This window comes from Thermobia domestica, chromosome 3 (genome assembly GCF_964235325.1).
Source record: "Thermobia domestica chromosome 3, izTheDome1.hap1.1, whole genome shotgun sequence".
Taxonomy (NCBI): domain Eukaryota; kingdom Metazoa; phylum Arthropoda; class Insecta; order Zygentoma; family Lepismatidae; genus Thermobia; species Thermobia domestica.
The window spans coordinates 36,418,143-36,443,799 of NC_137456.1; the positions used below are offsets into that span (position 1 = coordinate 36,418,143).

A 25,657-nucleotide genomic window follows, 5' to 3' on the forward strand; every position below is an offset into this window, starting at 1 on the left:
ATAAGGTAATAATACCTCATCAAAGGGGATAAATTAGGTAAAAGAAAACCGAAATTTGACTTTTTGGCAATTTTTTACCCATGAAAGGGAACGACATAGACACCCAATACTGATAGAGGTACATACTATGGTCCTAGGCTACCACGCCAAATTTTTAAATTTGGCAATTTCCAAAATTTAAGGGGGTGGTCCTATGTACCCCTGCCAAAATTTAGGGGGTGGGCCATGGTACCCCTGCCAAATTTAGAGGGGGTGGTCCTATGTACCCCTAGGTCATTGAAGCCGGGCCAAGGTCATTGACCTTTGACCTATGACGTCATAAAAATTTTGCTGACTCGGGTGGACATACGGGGGGCCTACTACTGCAAGGACGAGGGGGAACGAGGGCGAGGACCAATTGTTACTGGAAGGGTGAGGGTGCGCAAGGGAGAGGAACAATTTCCTTCGCGAGAACAAGGGGGAAGCGAGAAAGACGGACAAGGCTTCTTAACAACAATTTTGGATTTGCAATTTGACCATTTTTAGAATGTTATAATTGAAATAACATCTGCAATGTCCCCTAGATGATAGCTGATGTCTTAATAAGATTACAGAATGGTCATATTCATTCTTTCACTTATTTGCAGTAGACACTTTCTCTTGTGAATTTCTACATAATTGTTAAAAGTAATAATGAAAATGAATATAATATTAATGACACTTAATAATAACGACAGTTTGTCCTGGGATGACGCAGATTTCTTTCAATTTAGTAGAGGTGTCTTCCTCATCACCTTAGAAAAAATAGAAACTAACTTCTACACACAAAAGTAACATTAAATAATGGGCCAGTTTTAGCAAATAAGGAATATATACCACATATTACAAATGATGTTATTCCTGAAATTGTAAACAAAATTCACCAAACTAATTTCGTGCAGATAATTAACTCAATCTTTTACATAAATCTTATATTTTTCCTTATACCCTAATAGTTCATCAAAGAAACAATATAATAAAAGAATACCTTTTAAACCTCATCTCCATTATCACTTTTAATTTGCACTATGAGACAAGACGATTTTTTTTAATCTCGTGAGCAACACCAGTTCACCCGAGGCTTAGGTCTTTTTTTAGGCTTAGGTAGGCTTAGGCTAATGAGATATGAGTGAAATGGTGGAATGAAGAAAGTGGGAGGAAACGGGAGAACCCCGAGAAAACCCACGAGCACGGTGTTTGTCCACCACAAAGTTCACTTGGCGGGGGCTGGGATCGAACCCGGGACCCCAAGAACCAGAGGTGAACGCTCTACCACTGAGCCACCGCGCCCCCATATATTAAACGTCGAGTGGTCAATGATTTGTTCCATTTTATGTGATCCGGTATAATTTATACGACGGTATATATAATTTTTTTGCATAGAAGTTATTTTAAGGAAAAAGTTAGGCAATATGCTGGAAAATTGAGGATCTGTTCTTCACGAGGACTTTCTCACACTAAAATAATCACGCCCTCAATGATATGAGGGCGAGGGCCAACTTCCACTGAGTGCGAGGGTGAGTCCATGTCACACATAGCCTGGCTGCCAAACGGGACGGTAAACTCAGTCAACTCCAAACTCTTGGCATGGATGAGAAATTTCACTTATATATGTCAATGTAAGTATAAACAAATGCAGTTTAACCAAATATCTACTCAAAGTCTTGTCGTGTATGAAGTTTCTTAACTGTGTAGTAAGATATGTTTAGTGAAGTCTGAACGCCAACAAAATCTCGCAAACCGTTGGCATAAGTAATGTTTTCAGAAGCAAGTATCAACGTATGTTTAACCAACTTTGATCGTTCAATGATTTTTTTCTAATCTTCGCACATGTGAGATTTTCCACCTGTATGTATTAACATGTGTCCGGCTATATTTAAAATTAGACTAAATTTATTCCGACACTCTTAGCATGTGTAAGGTTTTTCACCTGTATTGATTAATCTAAGTGTATCTAAACCTGAACGCTGACTAAATTTGTTGTTATATTCTTCGCATAAGTGTAGTTTATCTCTTGTGTGTAATAACATGTTTAGCTAAATGTGAACGTTGTCTAAATTGTTGACCACACTCTTGACATGTGTGAGGTTTTTCACCTGTATGGATTAACATGTGTGTAGCTAAACTTGAACGACGACTAAATTTCTTTCCACACTCTTTGCACATGTGAGATTTTGCACCTGTATGTATTAATATGTGTCTAGCTAAACATGACTGGAGACCAAAATTCTTACCACACTCTTGGCATTTGTGAGATTTTTCACGTGTATGTAGCAACATGTGTGAATTTAAATTTGAACGCCGTCTAAATTTGTTTCCACACTCTTGGCATGTGTAAGGTTTTTCATTTGTATGTATTAACATATGTCTAGCTAAACTTGAACGCAGACGAAACTTCTTTCCACAGTCTTGGCATGTGTGAGGTTTTTCATTTGAATGAATTATCATGTGATTAGTTAAATTTGAACGTTGACTAAATTTATTCCCACACTCTTGACAGGTGTGGGATTTTTCACCTGTATGTATTAACGTGTGTCTAGCTAAACATGAACGTTGACCAAAATTCTTACCACACTCTTGGCATTTGTGAGTTTTTTCACCTGTATGTATTAACATGTGTCTAGCTAAACATGAACGTAAACGAAAATTCCTACCACACTCTTGGCATGTGTAAGGTTTTTCATTTGTATGTATTAACATATGTTTAGCTAAACTTGAACGCAGACGAAATTTCTTGTCACACTCTATGCACATGTGAGGTTTTGCACCTGTATGTATTAACATGTGTCTAGCTAAACTTGAACGTAGACTAAATTTTTTCCCACAGTCTGGGCACGTGTGAGGTTTTCCATTTTTATGAATTAACATGTGTTTAGCTAAACATGAACACCGACTTAATTTCTTACCACACTCTTCGCATGTTAGATTCTTTAAACTTGTACGTATAACCGAATTTGAAGAGTCACTTAATCCGTTTAAATATTCTTGGTTCATGGGAGATTGTTCACCGGTATGTATTAACATGTCGCTTGTCATAATTGAATTTCGACAAATTACTTTATCACACTTTTGGCAAGGAAAATGTTTAACACTGTCATATGTTAACGTATGTCTTGCTGTATGTGATCTACTATTTCCTGGGTTAAACTCCTTCCAAACATGAGATTCTTCATCTGAATGAGAAATTACCTTTTGTGTTCTTAACATATTCGCTTTCGTGGAGTAAGCATGTGTATGGAACCTGTAAGAAATTCAGTAAACTAGATTGTGGAAAACTAAATACACTATATCGAACAACAAACAACAAAGATATGCAGAAGTTAGCATCTAAAATAGACAAACAAAAATATTGGATATTTAACGTAAGGCTTTTCAACGCAATCATAAGTTTTACAACGGCGAAAGTGCTAAACCTCGTAACTCATCAAAACCAAAATTACAAGAGAGCAATAAAACTGTTGTGCTTTTACATTATCTTATATGGGATACCAGGTTTTAAAGGTTAGTTTCTTCAAGCTTTTTTATCGGTTTTCGTTTAAGAGCTTTGCACAAATGTAAAACCTGATGTGCGGAATTGAATGCAACCAAATTCTAAAATTTCATAAAAAGTGGAGATACGAGATTTTGAAGTTTCGCCTGATAAACTGGTGTATAATATTGTAATAAATCTTAGAATACATAAAATCTTACAGATATTAGGAGAAGAGAACTATTGAGGGGTTTCAGTATCATTTTTACTCTCCAAACAAAAGGATGTCCTTACCTTTACTATCTCAAATTGTATTACATTTATCTATGAGTTATCGGATTAAACTCAAAAACGTACTAACATATATACGTTACACTATGGAATTAACATCTTATTACTACAGGTGAAAATGGTGGTACGCTGTCACTGATAGTGCTTGTGTAGTACATCATTAATTTTTGTGGTAGAAAATTCAGTAATTCTGAAAGATTTTTGCAATTACAACTACCGAAATCTGTTCGTATTATGACAAAGAAAAAAAAAAGACTATAACCATTTTTAAAATGTTGCACAAAATACGTCATTTCAAGCAGTATACTAATCTCCACTAGTGCTTCTAAAATAATTTGAATGCTCTGAGATATTAAATTTTACCCTATTCCAATCTATAAGTCTATTGATATTCATCTAAGTAAAAAAAGCACCCTTCTTAAATAAAAACTTTTGAGAATGCTACGCCCTGAATATTAAGAAAATGATAGAAACTAGGTATACATTTAATTATAAAAGAAAGGCAGCTCTAGTTTTCGAAATAAGTTAGCTAATATGTTGTGTACATACCTTTAAATGAGTTTTTATCATGTTACTTCATTCAAGTTGGTATCATAAGGACAGAAGGAGGATCAAGAAATATACGTCAAAAAATATCACCTCTGGTGTCCCTCTTTTAAAGAAGGAAAATTTAACATAAGTTTATCGTTTAAAATAAACAGTTACATGCTATATTAGAAAATGCTATATTTACGAGGAAGAAGAGGAACATTCAGCATAATATTTATCAGTAGTTACAGTTGATATACAGCTTGTCTGCTATAATTTCAGGAAACGGGTGAATAGCTTTAAAGAATATTTTGCACAGATGAACACTCTGTCTCCCCCTTTTGTTACTTTTTATTGTCTTTTTATGTTACTATCATTAGAATCAGTGTTCTATGAGTAAAAGAACACTTTTAAATTGTACGCCAAAAGCAAAGTATCTTACAAGAGGATTACGTTACGAAGGTGAAATTTACAATATACGAAGTCCGACAATAAAGTAATAAGAAAATTGTTTCAGCTTCTGCTGACAACGGTGCAGTGTGAAACCGTCGCCAGCGTGTGGCCTTGGGCCTGCTGCAATAGCACAGCATGTGACACGCACGAAGTATTTTTCATTGTGAAGTTAGAAGTTAAAGGGTGCGATCGTGTGATGGACCCCCGTCACAACAACGGAAGCACGTGATATTGACCAGTGCAACGCAATCTCCTTCTGTATGAAACTTGATGAGACTGCCTCAATAACGTACCGGATGATTCAGCAGGCCTTTGGAAATAAACTGTTATCAATGGCAGCGGTGTATTGTTGGTATAAAATGTTTGTGGTGGGCAAACAGAAATCGAAGATAAACAGCGCAGTAAACGATTCACAACAATATGAATGGAAGAGAGCACACACAGTGAGAGGGAACTTCTCCGACTAGATAGACGATTAACCGTGAAAATGATTGCGGATGAACTGAACATAAATCGAGAAAATGTGCGTCCGATACTAGTTAGCTCGCACAAGTTTCCTCATCCCGTTTGTAGTGGCGGTTTAAGTTTGCAGGGTTGCCAGCATCAGTTAAAAAAGACATTCTTCTCACGTTATTGTCGGAACTCGGAGTTAAAATCTGTACTGAAAACCAATGGGCAAGTTTTATTCGTTTTAACCCATATATTCCCAAGATAATTTTTTTATCAAGTTTTTAATTCTTCTTAGGTTTTGTCTATTCATCAGGTTTCATGTAACAAGAAAAATATTGTTATTTATTTTTCTGACCACAAATCTTTGCGCGGTGAGGCCGCCTCAAAAATGGGGCAGTGGGAACTGCAGGGTACGTGACACCTGATACAATATAGCTCCAGAAATGGGGCAGTGGGAAATAGAGGGTAAGGTAAAATTAATACCAGATAGACATGAATGTTTCTGTGAACTCAATTTGTGTTATGCATAATATGCGGTTTATTAAATTTACTGTTAATATTATCCCTAAAGAACTAATGAAGTGCTGTAGTTTTAACTTATACAATGTTAGAACATTTGAGCCTTCAGAAAATATAAGAATTAACAATTTTAGACATACATGCATGAAATTTGCCTTTAAACAAACACAATTAAACATCTTTCAGGCATTCAAAAATGTCTGCAAATAAAAAAGAATAGTCAGACAACGCTTTGTGCTACGATCATTATAAGTGGATTGCAAGGAAACACTTAGCATGAAGTCCAACTTCACATTTCACACATATTTATGTTGTATTCTTGTGGCATTGTCCACATCTTTTCTGCGTTTCACTCGAACCAATACCACGTCCTTTTCCGTCCAGTCGATGTCTTTCTGGAACATATTTCTTTGCTGACACTGATTGAGCTGCTCTACCCATTGGTAGGCCTACAACATACATTGCCAGATAGGATTGAACCATTATTCTAGTAAAATCAAAAAAAAAAAACATGCAATTTTTTTGCCTAGCACTCGGTGTTAGCCTATACATGTGTGATATGCGTTACACATTCATGTATTCAAAGGGTACATAAGTAGCTGCCAATATCATTTCTTCATTCGAATAGACACCCTATAGGCGGCAATATTTGCATTTAACTTGTCCACGCCACGCGTATACATATTGTACTCTGCCACGCACGCTGGTTGATCAACATCAATTTTCTTTTTTGCTACCTCACTCCAGCGTTTAGTTTTCCGTAGCGGAGCTACATCTACCTCGTTTGACACAATAGTTACATTCTTGTGCTTTTACCTGACAATAGTTGCACCTGACGAAATGTCTGTAACTTGATTATACGATCCACGAGGCTGTTTCTGCATTTCTTCCGGTTGCTTTAGGGGTGCCTTTTCCACTCTGTTCATCCACACAGTGTCTGTTTTATCATGACCTTTAATTCCAAGTGTTTCCAACAGACGCAGGAATGTAAAGAAGTTATCCATGTAAATGCTGTATTCTTCTCCTGCTGGAAGCCTTTCAACTATATTTAGAACAACTGAACCTCCCACCCCAACTTCAGGATTTGTATTTCTCGTTGAAGCACCCTGGTAAGGTTCTGCAGAAATTAAATATCATAAACGTGTACACATGACCCATATTTTAAACCCAAATCTTATCGCTTTCCCTTGAAGATGTTGCTTGCAACCATGGGGCCCGAAGAATGGAACATATGAATCTTTAGGAAAATACTTTAACTAATGTTCGTTTAACATGGTCCATAGTAGGCGAATTTTACTGAAATCATCATTGCAATCAAGCTTAGTATTATCACAAACATGTAGATAACGCAATATTTCTCAAATCGATTTCTAGACATGGCCTTAGCTACACCAACATGATGGGTATCTACACCCAGGTTTGAATACAAATGATACCTGGAAATCGTACAATAAGCACTAACCAAAGGAATCGCGACAAATAGTCGCATACCGTTAAGTGTGACATCAAATTCTTTCCCATGTTTCTGAACAGCGTAAAGTCTCGAATAGTTAACGAAGAAATAACGTCATCGTCGAAGAATAGTTCGAAAAGATCAACAGGAGACACATCTTCTTCTAATAATTCTGGCCTTTCCCAGATACGCGGAGGTTTCGTAGGAATATCGACACTCTTCCATTACCTAATCGAAAGTGAATTACGTTTTACTTTTTTGAGCGGTGTGGCCTGCTGACACTAGCAGTAGGTGGTTCATGTTCACTTTCCTCTTCCAACTTTCTTCTGTCCACAACAATTCCATTGCCCGTAATTCTTCTAATTTCAAGCTCAGCGCTTGCACTAAGCTGGTTACCAGATTGGCTGTTTATTGTTGAACTTTAGCAATCCTCGTCTCCGCTGTCTTCGTCGCTCAATTGTGAGTTCTCAGGAGGAGTGATATAAATATTCGCAACTAGGAAGTTGTCTTCCGCTTCAAGGATGGCAGCAATTTCGTTGAAAGTCAACCTGAAGGAAAGGAATATATAAAGGATATATATTAGTGTGAGTAGAAAATATCGTTCAAAAATTTCTGACATATTTTATACACTTAAAAAAGAATATTGTTTAAAACAAGTAAATCACCATAACAGCCCCTAATCTTCGCAGAGCTGAATCATAATGTCATCAATAATTCTATAATTCATACGGGATGTTGTTCTCGAAGAAACAAAAAAGAAGGTATACTTTTACACATCCGGTTTTGAAATTTCCATTGTTTCATACGCTACAACATTTACAATATGAATTACTTACTGTGCACATTACAAAAAATGAATGTTTCAACCTAAATAGTAGAAAGAAAATACCATATTTGAGAGATTATAAATGTATTACTTTTTATATAGAACGTTTTAAAAGTTTGTATAACTAAAATGTGTTTGTTGATGAAAATATTCATTTTAGACTGTTAATGTATCATTTAAGTTGCTGTCGCATGCTTAGAAACACATATTTTAGCTAAAAGGCCTATTTCTGTTTGACTGTCCAACATTTTCCTTAAACTTATCCGTACAATGGATAATTATAAATATAGAATATCCTTACCACTTGTTGAAGCTGGTAGAAGCGAGAGAAGGTTCGAGAGAAATAGGAGTAGCGATAGCTCTTCCGCATAAATCAGTCCTACCTGACAGAACTAGGAATATACCCAAAGTATAAACTAGGAATATGATCAAACCTTAACCATCTCTGGTGTTCCCAATGCCCCAATAATTGGGCAGCAGGCTTCTTACAGTAGGCATGCCTACAGGTTCCCACTGCCCAATTTTTAGGGCACCAAAGTTTTGGTTAAAAAAAACAGTGGATTGTAATAATGATGGCCCAACATATTATTATACCTAAATTACAGAAGTTTGAAAATAACAAATCAATAAAAAGAAATTTAAAAAATCAAAATATTAGTACTTCAATATCTTACCTTTTCTGACCTAACATCGGGTCTTGCTCTTGAGAAATGTCCTGATTATAAAACACACAAAGGAAACAAAAGACGATCACTAACCGAACGTTATCATCGAGCCAGATACTCCAACTAATGATCCATAAATAATAGAATTTTAGAAAGTTTTTACAGTTGCTGTTAAAAGATCGGAAATATATCCCCCAACTTTTGGGGCAGTGGAAATATATTCGTTAAGGAACGAAACGGGAAATTTCCGTAGTTTCCTTAATACAAAAAAATACCATTGGATTTAAATTCGAGGGCAGATTATAAACCACAATAATTTTTTCTCCCCAGATTTCCAGCTAGAATGGTGAAATTGCATGATGAGAGAGTTTGAAATTTGCGCTACAGAGATTTCTTTGTTTTCCTATGTAGCTCTAGCGACAGAAACTTGAACTAAGAAACAAATATGGCGTCCTGTTACTGTCCTCAACATGTGAAGAGAAGCCCGTTATGATTATATTTCAATGAAACAAAGGGCATACACCAAGAGAAAATTACTGTAACATGCGTACCGTATATCGGGACGATTGTATAGACTGTTGCAATGTTTCCAGTTATTGTGCATTCCGCCACACTCCGGGCACTCGGTAACAGCTTTAACACTGCAGATTATCCGCGCCATCCAGCCCGCAATTCTTAATGACCGTTGTGTGCACCAGCGAACCTTATCGCAGAAAATTTTCTATGCTGTAGTGTACGACCTTTCTCAGGACACGTTGCAATTCCGTAAAGTTGGTGCTCGCTAGGTGCTTAAGAACCTGACAGATAACCACGACGGTCAGCGAATGATTACATGCTTGGATCACTTAACGCGTTATGCCATCTGTAAGCAATCGTCAATGGTGATATGTCTGGGGCATACGATTAGACGCTCGCAACCAAGCAGGTCTTTATGGAGTGGAAACATACTGGTTCGCAACACGGCAAAAAGTAAACGTGATTCAATTTGCGAGAAAAGTGCTTATGACAAAGTTCTGGGAGATTTGTTAAACACGGGACCACTGCAAATGCTGCAGCCTAAATTAAAACTTTGGTTAATGTTGCGTCGTGCCCTGCGTGAAAAACGCCGCTACAATAATGCTCACAACATCACACTTCATCAGTACTGCCAGCCCACACGTATCTTTGGAATCACAGTTTCACATCTCTTTGGTCTCATGAAGAAATTCCTCACCGGTCAAAATTTTGCGACAGATGCAAAAGTGAAAACAGCAGCCCGGACATTCCTTTACTCCACCATAACAGACTTTCACGAACATTGCATCTTGAAACTGGTGTCAAGCTGATAGAAACGTATTGAGAAAGTTGGTGACTGTAGAAAAGTGGACCAAATACGTAACTTTATTTGTGCTTTGTTTGGTTTTGGTATATAAATTTTTGGGGGGGGGAAATATTGTGCGTTACTGTCCGATCCGCTTTCCCAATAAAATGCATTGCACAGATATCCATTACACATCATCTGATGTAGTATAGTGATCACAGCTTTGCCAGCATATAAAAAAAAATTAGGATATCTACATTTCTGTTGGAATGTCACGAAAAATTATTCAGCTGTGAACCCATACATCTTAAACACAACATATAGACTACTTTCGGTATTCTAACATATGAAACGTCTAGAACTGCAGGTCTCGTCGCACAAAATTATTTTAAAAATTCAGAAAAACAAAGTATTTTCATCATTTTTCATCTGAATAACGCAATTTCCCGTTTACTTATTTGAACTGGCAAAATATGTCACAGAATCACAATTTCTTCCTGAGTAAATCTAGTGCAAATTACCGGTTTTGTTCGCGAATTAATACACAAATATCTTCACGGGAGAACACCTTGTGGAAAATTTTTCTTCAGTACATCTACTTAATTTTAAGGGTTTATACATGGTATAATCTTTTTAAACACACGATAGAGAGACTGAAAATTATGATACAATATTCTTAATGTTGTGCTGAACACATAAATATATAAAAGGCCGAAACTAAAAGAGAAGTACACATCTAAAATAATTAAAAAATATCTTATTTCGAGGCTTCACAAACGCATTCCGAAGAAAGTACATATTACACTTATATTTTCTTAGTTAAAGTTTCTTTTTCTTTGTAGAAATTCGTCTTGCAACTGGTCAATATTTCAATCCAGCCAAAAGTAAGATTTTGAAAATGCAACGATCCAGAGCAAGTGTACAATAAGGTTAGCATGGCTGCATATACTGCACTATCTGCGGAATTCAAAAGTTGAAGCTTTTTTTTTTTTTTTTTTTTTTTTGGACATACCGTTCTAGAGGTGTCACCCTCGCTAACAGGTGTTTGTTTCGCAGGCTAAAAGCAAAGAACTTATTGTGCATACGTTCACGTATGTTTGAACGAAGACCTAAAGAGTTAAATATATCCAACAGCCCCGAGTTTTAATAATAAATTTGCTGTAATATTACCTGCATGTGTGAAAACTGAAGAAAATGCAATATATACTTTATCTTTAATCTTTAGTATACATACGGTAATATAAAAAACACAGACACCCTGTCATTAAGTGGTCCCGTAGGCTCATGGCGTCAGAAAAAAAACATCTCTACTGCATATAATCCACGATTAAACCAAGTTACCCTCGATTCCTATCACGCACTTAAACAGGTTCATGTTGTATAATATTCTCTTCTCGCTTCTCACCTACAAACCCGCCTACATAATTTTATACTTATATTACAATTACCATGCATATTTCTGTCGCAAACAAAGTGAAGCAATTAGCTTAGACATTTTGATTGCATTACTTTTGTAAATATATGTGATATCTTTCTTGTGTAAACATCAACTATACATTTAGCGACGTGAACCTTCATTTACTTCACATAACGTTAAGTAAGCTACTCAAAATTTTGTTTTGAAAATTAGTAGGTTTTCTTTTCTGCATGTTATTAACCATCTATATAATACAATATATTGCACAATGTAATGTTATTCAGCTTAATTAAAGGCGATATAGTTGGGTAAATGATCCCTTTTTCAACGTAGTATTGCATGTGCATTATTTACAATTGAGATATCTTGAAAATCTGGTCAACAGACAGTATCTCCTTTCTACTCGATTGCAAGTAATGTTTACAGGCCATATGTTAAAAATACAACTGTAGCTGTGTGATTGGTCTATACAAATATCTACATTTATCTCCATGATTACGTCAACAACTATCAGTTACATAAATTATTAGACATTCAAAGGAAATTTCTTCTACAACACATCACTGGTAATTTGCTTTAGGATTTTACAAACTAGTAAACGTTGGTAACACACACATGAAGAAAATTCATTGAACGGGACGAAAGTTTACTGATATAATTACACATGTACTAACGAATATATCATTGCATACAAAAAAGTGTGACCCAAATTAGAATCGAACTCAGCATCTTACACTTATTAGCCCGGTGCATTGCCGCAAATTAATGCAGAGTCGTTCTGACGTATGATTACCGTCATACTAGAGGCCGTCCAACTCTTCAGCATGGCTCTAATGACACGTCAGAACGACGCTGCATAAGGCCCAATAACTTTAGCTTTTATTTATAAGATACTTAGCAGAATGATAAAAGCGGACAAAGTATTGGGTACATATGAAAATGTGGAAATAAAAAGCTGTTTAAAAATCTCACCAAAATATTTTGTTTACAGTAAAAGAATTACAAATGATCAAGTTAAACGAATTTGTAAAAAGCTTTAAATCGATTGAATAAGTGATGGGATGTTAGTGAATGTGTGAGATATAAAAAATAAATGTCGAAACGGTAAGAACGTGGCGTGGGTAACACATATACCACTGTCTTAACGACGAATTAAATATCGTTGCTTTACCTTAGGATAGTAGTTAAAATAACAATATCTGGTGGCACTGGAGGAAAAAGGGTAAAGGAGCTACATCTTGCTTAACAATTCGCACGTCTGCCAAATATCTGTTACATTGCTCGAATTTTTTCATCTATGACTAGGAGTCAACATAGTGACATATATTACACGAGTCATTAATACCAATACCCTACAAGTGAATATAGTTTCAAAGTGTGAATCTAAGACTTCCAAACTAAGCAAATTCAATATTTAGACTGGAGGGAATATATGTGTAAATACTGGTTGCAATAGAGAAGAAGGAAGTGCTTGTTCCTATCTTGCACACTGTTTCCGTGGAAACAAGGCTTAGTCTCTCTTACTCTCTTAATTTAATGCAAATAAATGTCTAAAACTATCGTTAATTTGAAGCACTTCCAATTTGAAGAGAGAATGGAGGGATGAGATAGAAGCTACACTTGGGACGCTGAATAGGTCGCAAAAAATTCTCTAGTTTTTCTCTATGAAAATCTGATACCAGAGGTACTAATAAATTCAACCACTTCCGGTTTCGATATGCTGCGGCGGATTGTGAGGTTTCATATAAGAAACAGAAGTTATATGCATTCTAAGTATAATTTGTCGACATCTATTAACATTTGGGTTCTATGATAAACTTTGAAAACAGAAATGGACAATTTGAAACTCCTTCCGTTTCAACTTATAGTTAACGTAAAACATAAAATCAATTCTTGTCAAACTAAATGAATTAGAAAAACACTAATATCGATATCTTTTATCGTTTTTGTTCTATAGAAGTAAGTGTTAAAGCTGGTAATAATGGTAAGCTTGAAAATATTTCTGTTTCGGTACAGTGTTATCGATAATTATGCTAACTTGTCCTGAGACGCTAAGAATGGCTGAAGTCTTTTTAAATAAAATAATTCCACGCTATTTGTTACAATTTTTGTTTTACGTCGATAAAAGTTGAAACCGGAAAATGGTAATTTTAAACACATATGGTTTGAATAGAGCTTCAACGGGAAAACGGAACGTTTTCCCGAACAGAAAGCTCGACTTGAAAAACATCCCTTTTTCTTAGCGGTTTTGCTCTACGGAAATAAATGTTCAATCCGCAATGGTAAATCTAAAACCTCTTCCGCTTCTCGTATAGTGCTGTAAATAGTAACGTTGTCTTCAAACGTTGAACCGCTTGAAGAAAATCTTCTCCCTATCTATTACCGTGTTTGTTGTGTGGCGATAAATGTTGAAACCATATATCGTTATTCCTAAACATTTCTTGTTTGAATAGAATCTCAACGTAGGAATTGAACATGTTCCTTAAATGCGAAATCGATTACAAGAACCTGCAAGTTAATAGTTTTAGGGCTTTTGCTCTAAGAAAATCACTTCTGAAATTGGACGTAAATGTGATCAACTCCCCATTTTAAAATACTTTAAGTTTTGTCCTACAATTCCGCCGGCTAGGCTACAGGAGACAGTGATGATAAGAAATGGTGGAATGATAGTAGAAGGAAGGAGGGATAAGCCCGACAAAACCCACGCGCACGGTGTTTGCCCAACAAAAAGTTCACTTGGCACGACTTGCGGTCGAAGAAAGGACCCCTGCACCAGAAGCGAACACTCTACTACTGAGCCAGTGCGGCCTCATTTTAAGATTGTTGAGGATAATCATTATACATTGTGTTGCGAACCGGAATCCTCTGCAGAAAAATGTTTCTCGTTATCATATATTGAAATAAAACGCCGAATTGTTTTCAGAGACCCGCGTTATACTACCTGCTACCGTTTTCGTTTTGATACGAAAATGAAATATAAGTGTTATGTCACACGCTTATGCCGACCAGGCTAAACGAGACAGTGATTATTAGATATGGATAAAATATTGAAACAAAGAAAATAAAACCACCCCAAGGAATCTTACTTACACCGTGTTTCTCTACTACAAAGTTTGATTGGCGCGAGCTGCGATCACACTATGGACCCCGTGTATCAGAAGTGAATGTTCAAGCATTGACACATTTTCATTCAAATTAAATAAAATGAAATATTTAGTTTTGTCCCACAGATATTTCGGCTAGGCTAAAGGGCAAAGGAATGATGAAAAAGGAATGAAATATTGGAATGAACATAAAAGGAGAAACAACAAGGAGAGAGAGAGGAGTCATTTAAAAAAAAACTAATGAATAGAGGCTTAACTGAGAATATGGAACCTTTTTCATGGAAGCTGAACGGATTGTAACAAAGCATATCTCGATATCTCTTACCATCTTTAGTGTATAGAAGTCAGTATAGAAACTAATTGTATTATTAAATTTCTAAAACTTCCGATTTTGCTAGAGTGTTGTGCGTGTAGTATGTCCTCTTTAGACCGTCTACTGAATGTAAAGAAATGTTTGTCAATATCTGTTTTTGTTCCCGTTCTATGGTGACAAATATTTAAACCGAAAAGCATCATACGGTTAGATGAAAATGTGAAAGCTGAAGTGATAGTGAATTTAAACAACAACGGTTTTGACAGAGTTATAGACAGTCATGACACGTATGTTACATATAGATAGTGAATCGTTTACAAACAATCGCTTCTCGTTGCGTGTTACAGTTACATTTTGTGGCAATAAAGGCTAAAATCAAAATGACTAAGATGAATAAAGTTCGGTTTGAAAACAAGGTTAACGGACTAAATGGAACCTATTCTTAAGACCCTGAAATACTTATAAGAGAAATAATCTTGAAAGTATTGGCTGTTTACCTTGTACGGTAATCAGTCATGAAACGGACGTAATAGTAAATTTGAACTACTTTTGATTTTGGGAGAACCGAGCGAAACAGCTCAAGTAGCAAAGCGTTGGCTTCGCACTCGTGACCTCGCGGACTCGATTCGCGTTGCGACCATCCTGACTTGGGTTTTCCAGTCTCCCTGAGTCCTACTAGGCAAATATCGGGATAGTATCAAATAAATAGGCCCTGGCCGACACCGTCCCAATTCCTTTTAATTTTTATTGTTGTTGTTGTTAGGTATTTACTATAAAATGGACTCTGAGCTGTATCTGGTGATTGCTAAATATTTAAATAAAGAATTTCATAACCTTCAATGTTGTGCTACGACAATGAATCGTTTGCGAACATTCGCTTCTCGGTATATTAAAATATTTGTCTTCTGGCAATAAATTTTGAAATCGGAAATGAAAAATTTTAACCACTTCAGGCTTGAATGGAGTAAACAGAGGAGATGGAACCTATTCTTCGGACGCTCAACCGATTCCGAAATCCATTTCTCGGTACTTTTACAATTCTCGTTCTTATAGTTGTTGACAGACAAACTGTTCTATAAGTCTTCTGTAACTTATGCACGTAACAGATTAAAAGTCTCAAAAGCTGTCTTTGGTTTTATGCACATTATGTACAATAACTTACCAAAAAGACTTCTGTATACAGCTCAAAAAATTAGAGGTGATGTTATGTCAGATTCGAAACCAGAAAAAATCATTTTCGAATTTCAGATTAGATACCATTTTAAGAAATGGAAAAAAAATCCTTGATTTTACAATTAATTTTCTACTAAAGCATACAAGAAACATTTCTACAAAATGCAGAGTGTGATACATTCACTGTTAAGAGATCTCAAAAATGTTTATTTCACTCGTATAATAAAAGCAAAATAAGGAAAAAAGTACATTCACAGTTAGAAGCTACAGTGGAGAGAATAATCCGCATAATATCACGACATTTGAAACGAAACAGATTAAATAAAAACTAATTGTATCCACGGCCCTTCTCACGTCCGTCTAAAATCTAGTAGAAAAGACATGTCCACATGTTCCACTTTCTGGAGTTAGAAGTAAAAAAACATAAAAAATTAAAAAAAAAATAGCAATACAGTAGCTGGTTGAAGTTCAAAATATACTAGAAATAGAGCGGCCGAGGAATTTTCGTGGCTTATACTAGGGAACTTTTACGCTTCCTAAGTTCCCAAAATATGACATCCTTTTTTGTCACTCACCGAAAAAATGACAGGATCTTAATTTATACCATTCGCAGTTACAAGCCGAAAAGCAGAAGTTTAGATGCCCTACTGTGCAACAAGATTATATACAAAGATCTAGAATTTTCTCATAGCTTGCCAGTAGAGTTAGCATGATGTCCAAGTATACTTCGACCATACGTTCCAGTAAGGTGCAAACAAGATATTCTTATCCCGAATGTGTCTGAAATAGAACGAACTAAAAACTCTTTGAAACTTGTAGCTAGGTACATTCTTACACTTTCCCTCAATTCCGGAAAGGTACAGCTCGAAATTTACTCCACTTATTTCATAAAAATGACAAAATATATACATTTCGCAGTTTCAAGTAGAAAGGTCTCGATTGAAAACTACAAGTCCGTAAAACGTTACGAAAAAGTTACCAATTATTCTATTTGAAATGTTATCGAACATCAAATTTCTAATGGTAGCTTTTCTGCTTCTCAACGCAAAGGATATAATTTGAAATTGTCTTATATCTATTACCTGAGTGAAAAAAAAAATATTTCCTATAATTTTATGAAATCTAGTGTAAAAATGTCACTATGTGGCAGCAACGAGAATTTTTTCCTCCTTCTATTTTTCACTTATTCTAAATTTAGACGTGTTATTTACGACAATATGAGAAAGTATCATGGGAGTGTTTCATTTTAAATAATGATATTGACCTTTCAAAAATGAAATAAATTGAGTTTTTTTTTTTTTAGAATTTGGAAAAATGTAAGAATGCATAGGTAAGAGACATGAAAAAATTACCAATCGTCCCATTAGATATACGGCTTGCATTTTCAACGATTAATGGCGGATATTCTCTTCTAATATAGTGTACAAATCACGTCCATTTTGTAAGGCCAATGAAATGGGTTAATATCTTTTCTAGAACCTAAAAAAGTGTAAATATGCCGCGAAATATTTTCTAGCTTTACCTCCTTGAAACGGGTTTCGAAACATTACGAATCATGGGCACCATTCTCAAAATTAAAGATGGAGAGTATTTCTGAGATTTGTTCTTTATAACATTAAATAAATTGCATGCTGTGCTTTCCTCAATTACTCAACGAGTATGATTATGAATATTCATTTTGCAATTATATTTCTTGTGTCCTTTGTTGAAAAAACTAATTTAAAATAAAGAATTTTTATTGCACTTGGTTAGCTAAAATTTAGTATTGTGAACGGCATTAACTTCTGTTTCATCATCTTCAGTTGAAACACCAGCAGTTGTATGAAAACAATTTTTTAAAGAACTGAAGAAAATAAATAAAGAGGAGTAATATTTTTGCGTTGTCCGTGTCTCCGGTAAAATTACAATAGACTATTAATAATAACAATATTATTATATTTATTATTATCTAAAATGAGCAAAATAAATATCAGTGTGCAAATTGAGATTGTTCTTGACTTACTTTGGGCTTGTGTTACCGAATCTACCACCGATTAGTTTAGTGACCTCCAAGACAATGGATTCGATACTGACAGCTGCCATTTTCGATTATTACCATATCTCCCCCCATTCCAAACCCTAGGGGTTCTCTCACCTTAATAATTCTCTTCTCCTGATTTGTAAGTTACATTTTTATTTCAACTCATTGTTTGAAATCAGACTACGAAACGAGTGCCATGTTTCCCCCGTGATCGATTTGTCCTATATATATATATATATATGAGTGGGAGTGTATATAAATTTTGAACCAACCTTTCTCCTTTGATAGTTCCTTCTCTCCAGTTGAAGTTTGCAACAAAACATTTATATAAGGACTAAGATTTCTTCCTAACTATGATGTTTTAGATACAACTACTTTAAAGTATTCAAACTAATTTGTGAATTTCTATACCCCAGGAATCAACACGCAAGCACTCATTTTTAGATTTACTGTAAAATTCACAGAATTGTAAACAATATATGGGTCGTTTGCAAATAGATTGGCCTTTTGAAGTCTTTTAATACTAAGTTAAAAAATTGTTTTTAAAGATGAGTTCTTTTCGAATGACATATTATTTATAAATATATAAATCTGGTAATCGGTATTTTTTACATAGTTCGTAATGATTTAATATATTTTGAGAGGAAAGACGAATAGAAATATCATTCTCCTGGGTGTCCTTATGTACAAATATTACTAATAACTTGTGTATATTTTCTTTTGGTGTCAATTCTATTTCATAATTTTCTCATACAATATTTGAAATATATTAAACTTTTCCAATTCAAATAGAGAAAGCAAGAAAAATACTTTTATAATAATTTCTATAACATCGAACTCTGTCCTTAATATTTCTGTCATTCTCCTGGGTAATTTCTCGTCTCTTTCAAGATCACATTTGATTACATGTACAAAATCGTAAGAGTTCATTTTTATACAGATAGTACCTTCTATATCTGTGATATTGGCAACACTTTTCAACCTGTCTATTGCGTCAGCCACTTTCTGAGTAAGTATACTGCGAAGTAGGTGTGTGATTCTTTGCAGCATTTCCAGTCATTCTTCTGGTAAGTCATTTTAGTCTGTTTTTAACAATATCTAAATTAATTAGCTTTCTTGAGAGAGACAAAACAGGTATGTTTAAAATGAGTACATCATTTCATGTAACAGATAAATACGGTATAAGATTTTAACAACATGTTAGCGAAATGTCATTCTCCTGTCATAATTACGCAGTCATTCTCCTGGCATTTTCGTGCCAGGAGAATGACCGACTAACCAGGAGAATGGCAATTAATACGTGATCAGAAGTCAGAGCACCCAGACGTTACTTATAAGGGGTCTGAAGTGGACTTCCTTGTCACTTGCAGATGGCGATAAAGAAGCAAAGTAATGAAGAGCGTCTTCAGAAACAAAGGGAAGCTGAACGTCGAGGATATGAGAGACGGAAGCAAAAGGCTGTAGAGCGTCCTTCCTTCGCTGCAGAATTGAAAGAAAAATCCAGAATGAAATACCAAAGAAGACGGAAGAAAGGACAGGTTAAGCTCATCAAAGAAATGTCAGAAAAGGAAAAGCGAATGAAGAGAAAACAGTGGCGTCAAAACACAGCAAGAATGAGACAAAGGCGGAGAATAGCAAGTAATACGACTATTTCTTGAGATATTATCTCACCAGGCAGTGCTTCGGAACGCAAGGATGTTCTACATTCCCCAGAAATTGTGGCAGAAATTATAAAGACAACAGAACAGGAGAAAAAGAAAGTGAGAAGAGAAAAAAATCGCGAGTTGAGAGTAAAAGATGAAGTGATTAAATGTCTGAAGAGAAAGTTGGATAAATACAAGAAACGGCTGCAAAGATTGACAACGAAATCTTCTAGGGAAATTAGCTCAAACAAAGAATCATTTTTAACTCCAAGAAAGAAAGTAGAAAAGCTCATAGCTTCAAGAAATAAGAGTGAAATAAGAAAAGGACCTCTCTTTGGTGAAGTTATTAATCAACAGTTAACACGATCAGTTGAGACAAGGAAGGGTGGGGGTTCGGAAAGAAAAAAACGAATGTTACACTAAATAACCTGAGGAAAAATATTTAAAAAGTATCGGATGTTGTCCGCAGCTAGATTTCTGAAGGGAGGGCGCGTAAAAATGTTAGAGGCAGAAAACACCAGAGTGCGCAAGACAGCTACTCTGAAGCTTCAACAGGATATCATCTCGTTTTACGAGCAAGACACTGTCAGTAGAATATTCCCAGGAAAAAAGGATTATGTCAGTTCTAAGTGTGGAAAGCATCAACGAAGAGTATTGGAAGATAACATGACCACCTTATATACAAAGTACTTGAGAGATAACCCGAAAAGGAAATATATCAGCTATAGCACATTTACCCGGTACCGGCCAAAATGGGTGACGAAAATGACTATCGGTGAAAGAGGAATGTGCAATGTGTGAAGCATTCAAATATGGAAATGTTAATCAAAGCTCTCTATGCATATGGCTGTTTAGATATGTTAAAACCAGACTCGCTGTTAGAAATAATTTGCTGTGACTCGCAAGAGGAACAATGTTTATTAAGATAATATGAAAGATGCAACAAGAAAACAATCATTTTCAAGGAATTTGATGATCATGAAGCCGAATATTCAAAGTGGATCACAAAAACTGAAAATTATACAGATAGCAATGAATCGGTCAAATCAGTGAAAAAAGTTGTTAAAGAAAAAATAAATACGACAGTTTCAAAAATAGGAAATGAGTTAATAGAAACAGTAGATGAAGTTTCGAAGCATGTGGCTCGAGTAAGACACCAACAAAATAGTTTGAGATTGCAAAAAACGAACATAACTCAAAGAGAAGCAATAATTCACATTGATTTTAGTGAGAATTCTGCATGTAAGTATTCAGAAGAAACACAGTCATTTAACTTTGGACGATCAAGACAACAAGTGTTAATGCACACGGTGGTCGTTTATACCCGCGACAAAAGTGAGTCTAACATTAATATACAAAGTTTTTGTACTCTGCCCAGTAACCTTCTACATGGAGTACCGGCGATTTGGGCCCAGCTTTAATCAGTGATGAAAAAACTGCTTCCGACTATAGATATAATCCATTTCTGGAGTGACAGCCCTGTTACTCAATATAGGAATAACTTGATGTTTAGTGCAGTGATTTTTTTTAAATGTACCCAAACATATCTAAAGCCACCTGGAATTATCATGAAGCTGGTCCTGGTAAAGGCGCACCATATGGCATTGGAGGCACGTGCAAACGAGTGGCAGACAACATAGTAGCACAGGGTAAGGATATTGCAAACTCAGCAGCTTTAGTCAAGTGTTTAAAAGAGAGCATGCAAAGTGTAATCATTGGAAAGATACCATCGGATGATATTAAACAAATGCAGCGCAAATTATCCAGGAGAAAGGTAAAAAAAAATTAAAGGAACCATGTCTGTACACCATGTGGTCACTGAAAAAGACATAAGAAAACAGACGATTACTCAGAATGAGAATGCTGTCTTGCTTTGCCTGTACAGTCTATTGTTATCACTATGAATTAGGCCAGTACTCTAATTCTCAAATTCCAACCAAAGATAAACTCAGAGTTGAAGACATTTATAGTAGTGATGATGATGCATCTTGTGCAAACGTTACTTACTTCGGGACGCATTAAAGAGGGAAAATTTATTCGCGTTAATATAAAGGATAGGAAAAGGTCATTCCAGTACATTGCACTGTGTAGAAGTGATGTAAAGGATGGTGAAGTGAATATTGAGTATCTTATTCAATGTGATAAAGACACGAGACTATGGAAAAGGAACCTCAATGGTATTACTTACAGTATTAATGTTCATGAATTTACTGAACTTCTTCCACAACCAGAAATTATTTTAAAAGGACAGCGTGAGTTCTATAAATTTTAAGTATAGAATGGTAAACAAGTACTTTGTGTGAGTTTTTTTTTTTAATTTAATAATACATTTGCTTCTATAGTATTATAAAAGCTAATGTTCGGTCTCTTACATTTATTATTGAATACGGACAAAAGTCTCACTCTTTTAGGTAAGATCTTGTTTTATAAAAGTTATGTGAAAAATATATCAATTGCATAAAATTTATACTTTCCAACAAACAAAGCTTGTATGATGAAACGGCATGTTTATTTTGAGACTTCTTGTCTTATAGCCGTCGGGTTTCAGGTTAGTATTTGTGTCATAGGCTATATTCTTTAAGATAGCATGTTGCTGTTCCTAGTTTCGCACATAGAAATGTGAATTTAAATTGGATTGAACGACTCTGATGTTACTGTTATATATCATTTTCTAAAACAAACAATATATTATATACGTTTGTATGCATCTTGTAATTTAAACTAAGTATTATGTCATACATATCGCTTTATTATTTTATGTTCTCCCTATTCTTTATATAATAATATAATTTTAAACTTTTTTCACGCTCTGATTCCTTACTTTTTAACTATAGTTAAAGATTAACATTATATTAACGCTTAAGGATATGTGAGTCTCTGGCTGCCAGTTATAAGTATAAAATTAAAAAAAAAATATGTCATTTTCCTGGCTTCGCTGTCATTCTCCTGATGCATGGATTTCTCTTTTTTGCTGTAATGGTAAAATGGTGAAAATCTTAATAAATTAATTGGCCTCGACAATGAAGGGTTTAAATTTTTAGTGCGTATGATGAGTGCTAACTATGAGAGTGATAGTTTAATTATTTAAGTTTCGCCGTTTTTAGTCTCCAAAAAGCCAATTTATTTGCAAATGACCCATATATATAAAAAATGGCATTATTTTACTTTGGCTCGGACATTGCAACCGATTTCTCTGACCCGGTTGGCGGAGCAGTTTGGGAATTACATTCCAGTCGCTCCACCGGATCGTGACCAAATGTCGTGTGGTATTATCATGGTGGTAAACGTGCAATGAAATTACACCTGCGTGGCTTCTAACCCGCTTCGCACGCTCAGCTGATCGGTAACGTAAGTAACTTTTCAGTTAATGAACTTGCATGTGAAGAGTAGACTATATACCACGTGAGAGCACTAAAGGCACAAACAGTTCCAACAACTGACTGAGGCAGAAACAGTTGCAGGAAGTGACTGCACCAATAAGAACCGATTGAAGTTGCTGTCCGAGTCAAAGTAAAATCATGCCCCAATTAGAAATAATATTTTAATAGAGTAGTCCGTAGACATCGTAAGTATGTAGTGCTCTTACTTGTAAGATGCTTATCTTCATAAAAATAAATTAATCAAGATCGAACCTGTTATGTGCGGATTCACACAGAAAGTAACTAGTATCCATTGTAAATGAAAGGAAGTATAAAAGTAAATATTGCGGTGCTAGAGAAATGTCTGAGACGTTTCAAAATTTACGTTAGTAACGCATTGTATTGGAAAACAAATATGCAAGCAATGAAAACGTATTGGAGTATTTCACATAACGTCATTACTAGCGCACAAATACACAATTCAGCATGAAAAATAATACATTTTATGCCATATACAGTGTTTTGTCTTATCCTTGTTCACACGTATATTGACCTTTGGTGACGCGCCTGTTCCCTGCCGACGCAACACTTCGCTCCCTCTCGAGCAAGCATGCCGCGGTCCTTCCCTGGCTTACATAGCATTCCTTCTATCTAGCGGCAACCTTGCACACCTTTATTCGTGTCTTTTATATAATAATTCTTACTATGTGCGTACACTATTTGAAACTATGGATGAGTGCCACTCCGTACCCCAAAAATGATGGTTGAAAATAAGACCAGCCTACTTTCTGAAAATGGAGTAAACTATGCAATGAATTTATGTATGAGTTTTTCAATAAATATCCACCTATCTTTTGGTAGCCTTCTGTTTTATTATTGTCTAGGGAAGACCTTCGGAAAAGTGGCGTAGATAACTTGGGGATACAGTAACAAACATCTATACCTTTGGTCTGGTATACAAAATATCACGTTTGTGTTACGGAAATTTTCAGATCCTCTTCAGCCACGGAGGTTTTCTTTTACACAAGCCTCTATATATGAAGCACTATCGCAAAATACCCATATCGAAAATATCTACAAGGATTGGCTTGAAATGTGTATTCAATAATTAGGTAATCATTCCCTTATTAAAACGGGAGCAACACGAGATTTCTATGGGTGCACTCACTTGTGTTTGTGGTTACAACTAGTCTATGTGTGCAGCGCCACTCCCAAACTGTTGCTTATTAATTTATTTTCGACGTAGGCCTATCTCCTATAACTATTTCTCGAAAAGTATTCCTTACAACTATAAAATTTCCGTACCCATGTAACTGTATTATCAATGTGAACCAATTAGTGTATACAAAATATAACATTACCTGTCTGGCCCAACTGAATTTGAACTACTTGTCGTTAATTGCTTGTAGTCATCACAGTAAGAAGCGCAAGTTTCTTGAACCTCTACCTTTCTTACTGTATCTATATTATTTTCAAAGACAGGATCTTTTACTGCAAATTCAGATTTCTGCGTATCAATGTTTAATTTGAAATCCGAAGAATACATAGCTATATCCTTCTCTCTTGTTTGCTCTCCTTGGGTTGTAGATAATACTAATTCTTTGTTGTCAGTTATCATTTCGTATGTCCACCCTTTCCCTTCGAGTGGATCTTCCTTAAGAAAGCCATAATCAATTTCTTCTTTGCACAAAAATTCCAACTTAACAGACGCTTCGCCAGCCATTGTGGCTCCAAATTTAATACGAATTTGCAACTGTGCTTGATGCTTCCATTTTATTTTATTCTGCCAGCGTGAATGAAATGACTTACAAGAACGTTCATAGAAGCAATTTTATACTTGCAAACAAACATGCAATCAGATCTTAATAAATTACAGAATATTTACTCTTCTAAGTAACACGTTTGAAGAACTTCGTTGCTTGCTTCCGAAGCCGCTATCAGTGTTGGTAAAGCCTGTCTCAGACGGGACTGAAGTAAGGCTGCAATTCACGATCTAAAACTCATGACTTTACTTAACGATCGTGTGAGAGGTAACTTGCCCTTAGGTCAAGTTGAAATTTTCTGCAGTCTTTATTTGGATCCTGACTTGGAAGAAATAGAAGCAGTTTCCATTTTCTTCTGGACTTCCATGCAACTACCAATCAGAAAAGAGGAGCGCCTGACGACATTCAACTTTATTTCTCGCTGTAATTTCAAAATAATGCTTCCTAGACAAGAGAAGCATTAATAATATTAATAGAATCTAATGAAAAATGAATTTTTAGATAACGCGAAGCACGATTTATTTATTTTAAAAAACTTCAAGAATAAAGACCTTAGAGAATGTAGCCTATACAGTGAAGTAAATAGTGTCCACCCGAACACTACACGTATGAACAAATGTAACTACATCTTTTAAAAGAATAAAAATAAGTGATTTAAGATTCTTCTGCAATTTGTATACCAAAAAAGTAACATGTTTTAAAAAGCGTGCAGGTTTACTTTTGGTGCACAACTCGAAATAATTCTTTAAAAATTAGAATTCCTTCACTAATTTCCTTTTTATTGTTTTGTCAATGATTTGTGCTGGGCGACATGAAAATATCCACAATGTATAGTTAAAATTCAACCTGGTATCATAAGCAATTGTTGAAAATTATAATTCTTTTACTATTTG

The 25,657-nt window shown here is 35.3% G+C and overlaps 1 protein-coding gene across 2 annotated transcripts; it reads right to left on the bottom strand.

Moving 5' to 3' along the window:
• Positions 1 to 685: 685 nt before the first annotated feature.
• LOC145680282 (uncharacterized) lies at positions 686 to 25,141 on the bottom strand. Of its 2 annotated transcripts, none has more exons than XM_081750639.1 (2): positions 24,363 to 25,138; positions 686 to 3,259 (listed from the first exon to the last, which is right to left on the bottom strand). In XM_081750639.1, the coding sequence occupies exons 1-2, from the start codon at positions 24,722 to 24,724 to the stop codon at positions 2,026 to 2,028; spliced, it is 1,596 nt and encodes a 531-aa protein (XP_081606765.1). In that variant the 5' UTR covers positions 24,725 to 25,138; the 3' UTR covers positions 686 to 2,025. The 2 variants fall into 2 exon arrangements, with proteins under 2 accessions (XP_081606765.1, XP_081606766.1); XM_081750640.1 differs by lacking the exon at positions 686 to 3,259 and adding an exon at positions 4,629 to 7,729 and having other exon boundaries at positions 24,363 to 25,141.
• Positions 25,142 to 25,657: the final 516 nt, after the last annotated feature.

Coding starts and splice junctions, on each gene's coding strand:
- LOC145680282 (XM_081750639.1), bottom strand. CDS start 24,724: ATGGCTGGCGAAGCGTCTGTTAAGTTGGAATTTTTGTGCAAAGAAGAA. Junction 3,260..24,362: donor AATTCAGTTGGGCCAGACAG/GTAATGTTATAT, acceptor AATTTCTTACAG/GTTCCATACACATGCTTACT.